General features: G+C 45.5%; 1 protein-coding gene across 1 annotated transcript in view; it reads right to left on the reverse strand.

Annotated features, from left to right (window-relative positions):
- The window catches only part of LOC135516493 (short transient receptor potential channel 5-like), a 112,939-nt gene that overhangs the window by 32,584 nt on the left and 75,355 nt on the right, over positions 1–5,000 (reverse strand). The window contains exon 13 of the mRNA XM_064940836.1: positions 3,518–3,639. Within this exon, the coding sequence (XP_064796908.1) occupies positions 3,518–3,639 (122 nt within the window). The remainder of the gene's footprint in view (positions 1–3,517; positions 3,640–5,000) is intronic.

The following is a 5,000-nucleotide window of genomic DNA, read 5'->3' on the forward strand; positions in this document are numbered from 1 at the left end:
ACACTGAACTATATCTGAGAAGTAGTTGGTGAACCAGGCGAGGCAGTCATTTGAGAAACCAAGGCTATTGAGTCTGCTGATAAGAATGTGGGGCTTGACCGTGTCGAAAGCCTTGGCCAGGTCGATGAAGACCGCTGCACAGTACCGTCATTTATCAATGGCAGTTATATCGTTTAGGACCTTGAGCGTGGCTCAGGTGCACCCATGACCACCTCGGAAACCGGATGGCACAGCAGAGAAGGTACGGTGGGATTCTAAATGGTCGGTGATCTGTTTATGAACTTGGCTTTCGCAGATTTTAGATAGGCAGGGCAGGATGGATATAAGTCTGTAACAGTTTGGGTCTAGAGTGTCTACCCATTTGAAGAGGGGGATGACCGCGGCAGCTTTCCAAACTTTGGGGATCTCAGACGATACTAAAGAGAGAACAGGCTAGTAATAGGGTTTGCAACAATTTCAGCAGATAATTTTAGAAAAAGAAGGTCCAGATTTTCTATCCCAGCTGATTTGTAGGGATCCAGATTTTGCAGTTCTTTCAGAACATCAGCTGTCTGGATTTGGGTGAAGGAGAAGCAGGGAGGGGGGGGGGTTGGGCAAGTTGCTGAAGGGGGTGCTGAGATGTTGATCGGGGTAGGGGTAGCCAGGTTGAAAGCATGGCCAGTCGTGGAAAAATGTTTATTGAAATGGTCGATTACCTATGGTGCCACCAGTCTGACCACATTGGGACCTGCCACCAGTCTGACCGCTCTGGGACCTGCCACCAGTCTGACCACTCTGGGACCTATGGTGCCACCAGTCTGACCACTCTGGGACCTATGGTGCCACCAGTCTGACCACTCTGGGACCTATAGTGCCACCAGTCTGACCACTCTGGGACCTGCCACCAGTCTGACCGCTCTGGGACCTGCCACCAGTCTGACCACTCTGGGACCTGCCACCAGTCTGACCACTCTGGGACCTATGGTGCCACCAGTCTGACCACTCTGGGACCTATAGTGCCACCAGTCTGACCACTCTGGGACCTGCCACCAGTCTGACCACTCTGGGACCTGCCACCAGTCTGACCACTCTGGGACCTATAGTGCCACCAGTCTGACCACTCTGGGACCTAAGGTGCCACCAGTCTGACCACTCTGGGACCTATAGTGCCACCAGTCTGACCACTCTGGGACCTATAGTGCCACCAGTCTGACCACTCTGGGACCTATGGTGCCACCACTCTGACCTCTCTGGGACCTATGGTGCCACCAGTCTGACCACTCTGGGACCTATGGTGCCACCAGTCTGACCACTCTGGGACCTATGGTGCCACAAGTCTGACCGCTCTGGGACCTATAGTGCCACCAGTCTGACCACTCTGGGACCTGCCACCAGTCTGACCACTCTGGGACCTATAGTGCCACCAGTCTGACCACTCTGGGACCTATAGTGCCACCAGTCTGACCACTCTGGGACCTATAGTGCCACCAGTCTGACCACTCTGGGACCTATAGTGCCACCAGTCTGACCACTCTGGGACCTGCCACCAGTCTGACCACACCAGTCTGACCACTCTGGGACCTATGGTGCCACCAGTCTGCTTGCAGTTGTCAGTTATCAACTGTGGATGATCAGGGCTTTATTCAGGAACATTTCTTGGGCTATAATTGATTTGTCAAGTAGATGAGATGCGCAGACTGTGTTTGACCTTGTGAATTTTGAGATGTCTGAGTTTAACTTCATGGAAAAACTTGTTGTTCAAACCTACGATGGTGCAGCTGTAATGGAATTGTATCTGCTATTTGTATGTACAGCTAAGTCCCCTCCTGTTCCCTGATTAAGAGGTGATGACCACTCCACTACCATTGTCAACTCTCTCCTGACATGGACTGAAACCACGTCTCATGTGCCCTCTCATCTACTGGCACGTTGCATGTTTCCCCTCCAAGCACTATGAGGACCCCTATCAATGTTCTCTCATTACTGTATGTAGAGTCAATCACAAACACAAACACGTTATTACACATCAGTATTTTACTCCTTGCTTGGTCTAAATCATTCTTAGGTCTTTTGTCTAACTGTCTAGTGATACGGTTTCTTGTCTTCCCAGTCAAATCCTGTCCTGCACTGAAGTCAAGCCTCTGAACACCTCATGCTTCACACCCACATTCAATCACTGCTGTGATCCTTTCCCAACACTGTGTAAGTAGCCCTCTCATTCCCATTCCCCATATTATTGTACTATAAATGTCTTTATTAAATGCTTTAGGTTAAAATCATTGCTCTTTGACGATTTTGAAAAACCCTTTGTCGTCCTCTTGTGATCCACGCTTATACCGTGGGTCTCCCATCCTCCTCAATTTGTCAGGTCACCAGCCTCCACTGATGCAAGTGTAGTTGAAAATGTAAGACCGGATTACATGACAGAAAGCCATGTGAGTGAGAGGTGCTTCAGCACGCAGCCGGGAAAAGGGAATTATAATTATTATATTCAGCCCAAGAGCACACTGACCACAAAAGGCATGGCTTTCTTTTAGGGGCATCATGGACACACAAAGGGGATGCAGCCGGGAAATTTGAGGCATTATCAAGTCAAATTGTGAATGAGAGACTGATGAAGTGTGTACAGCCTGAGCAACAACAAAAACAAAGCAGAGCTCATGCCTTTCAAGCAACTTTTTTCAAATCATCATTATTTATGCAGCCTTAGAATGTATTAAAAATCTAAACATATGTTTGTATCACAACTAAAGTTACGTTAATAACTCTAAATAAATAAAGCATTTAGGATGTTTCTTTGTTGACAGCTCAACACAGAATAGCCGCATGTGCGCCCTCCCACAAATCTCTTGGAGAAAATATAATTTATATTTTATTCAGCTATGTTCAATTGTACTATTCGTACTATAAAATAATATAAAATAATGCCACGGAATTCTAAGCAAGTCTTGTCTGCTAAATGAACTGGTGTAGCACTCAACCATATGTCATAGCCAGATCAGGACCCTAACATAAGGCCAACTCAGAGGATGCTATTCTGTTCTTCTGAAATAGACAACATTTTCTTCACATCATGTTTCTTTAGACCTAATGTCTAAAATAAATTATGGATTTATTGTGAAGGTGTAGACTATATTACATGGATTTAGTAGACTTTTGACTTTTTAAAACGTAGATGTTCCAAAGTTAATTAATTATCAGTGGCGTGTGTGTGGAAGCCAGGAGATTCTAAATGTGTTTATGTTAATTAACTGTCAGCTACCGTTAGATTGGCAGCTAATTGCTTGACAATCACCAGCTGACAAAATGTCATGCCGTAGCACTAGAATATTCTGCATATATATATATATATATATATATATATATATATATATATATATACATATATACACATATATATACATATATATATACATATATATACACATAGAGAGAGTGTGTGTGTGTGTGTGTGTGTGTGTGTGTGTGTGTGTGTGTGTGTGTGTGTGTGTGTGTGTGTGTGTGTGTGTGTGTGTGTGTGTGTGTGTGTGTGTCTTACGTTGAGAAAGCGTTATTCTGTTTCTCACAGCGGATGCCCTTGCAGTTGTTGGGTTCGTCTGAGGCCTTGGTCTCGTAGTAGAAGTAAAGCTGATTCAGACCGTTGGCAAATGCAAGCAACACCTAGGAACACACACACACACACACACGCACACACACACACACACACACACACACACACACACACACACACGAGAATGCTAGAGTTCAGCTGTATGTTTAGAAACCAATGAGTATGGTTACATGCACACAATAACATGACTATTGTGGATAGTCAGTTGAATATAATAGTTTGAAACGTTTACATGTTTTACAAGAAGAACAACGTCTCTAATAATGGACACATCTCTAAATCAGACTACCTTATCAGGCTACTTGATCAGGCTACCTCCCTCGTCAGGCTACCTGATCAGGCTACCTCCCTAATCAGGCTACCTGATCAGGCTACCTCCCTAATCAGGCTACCTGATCAGGCTACCCCCCTAATCAGGCTACCTGATCAGGCTACCTCCCTAATCAGGCTACCTGATCAGGCTACCTCCCTAATCAGGCTACCTCATCAGGGTACCTGATCAGGCTACCTCCCTAATCAGGCTACCTGATCAGGCTACCTCCCTAATCAGGCTACCTGATCAGGCTACCTCCCTAATCAGGCTACCTGATCAGGCTACCTGATCAGGCTACCTCCCTAATCAGGCTACCTGATCAGGCTACCTGATCAGGCTACCTCCCTAATCAGGCTACCTCATCAGGGTACCTGATCAGGCTACATACCTAATCAGGCTACCTGATCAGGCTACATACCTAATCAGGCTACCTGATCAGGCTACATACCTAATCAGGCTACCTGCCTCATCAGGCTACATACCTAATCAGGCTACCTGATCAGGCTACATACCTAATCAGGCTACTTACCTAATCAGGCTACCTACCTAATCAGGCTACTTACCTAATCAGGCTACTTACCTGATCAGGCTACCTACCTAATCAGGCTACTTACCTAATCAGGCTACTTACCTGATCAGGCTACCTACCTAATCAGGCTACTTACCTAATCAGGCTACCTACCTAATCAGGCTACTTACCTAATCAGGCTACTTACCTGATCAGGCTACCTACCTAATCAGGCTACTTACCTAATCAGGCTACTTACCTGATCAGGCTACCTACCTAATCAGGCTACCAGTTGCAGAACATCACCAATCAAAGTAAACATTCTACCACAGTGAACAAGTTATTTTTGTGATGCATATTTGATTCTGTAAAAAAAGGACTTCTAAGACGAATAGATGAAGTTGTTTCCGAGCTCACTTCATCGGAGCCAAAGAGGGAGGCTCTCGGCTGGTGCTAGTACACAGATCAAATACACCACTGGAACGCAGATTACGGTGTGCAGAGTAAGGCGCTTACATGACAATTACATAATCTGCCTATTGCCATAATCAGTTTAATATTGAATTATTAGGTGCATGTAAACGTGCTGA

Source organism: Oncorhynchus masou, chromosome 27, assembly GCF_036934945.1.
Source record: "Oncorhynchus masou masou isolate Uvic2021 chromosome 27, UVic_Omas_1.1, whole genome shotgun sequence".
Lineage (NCBI taxonomy): Eukaryota > Metazoa > Chordata > Actinopteri > Salmoniformes > Salmonidae > Oncorhynchus > Oncorhynchus masou.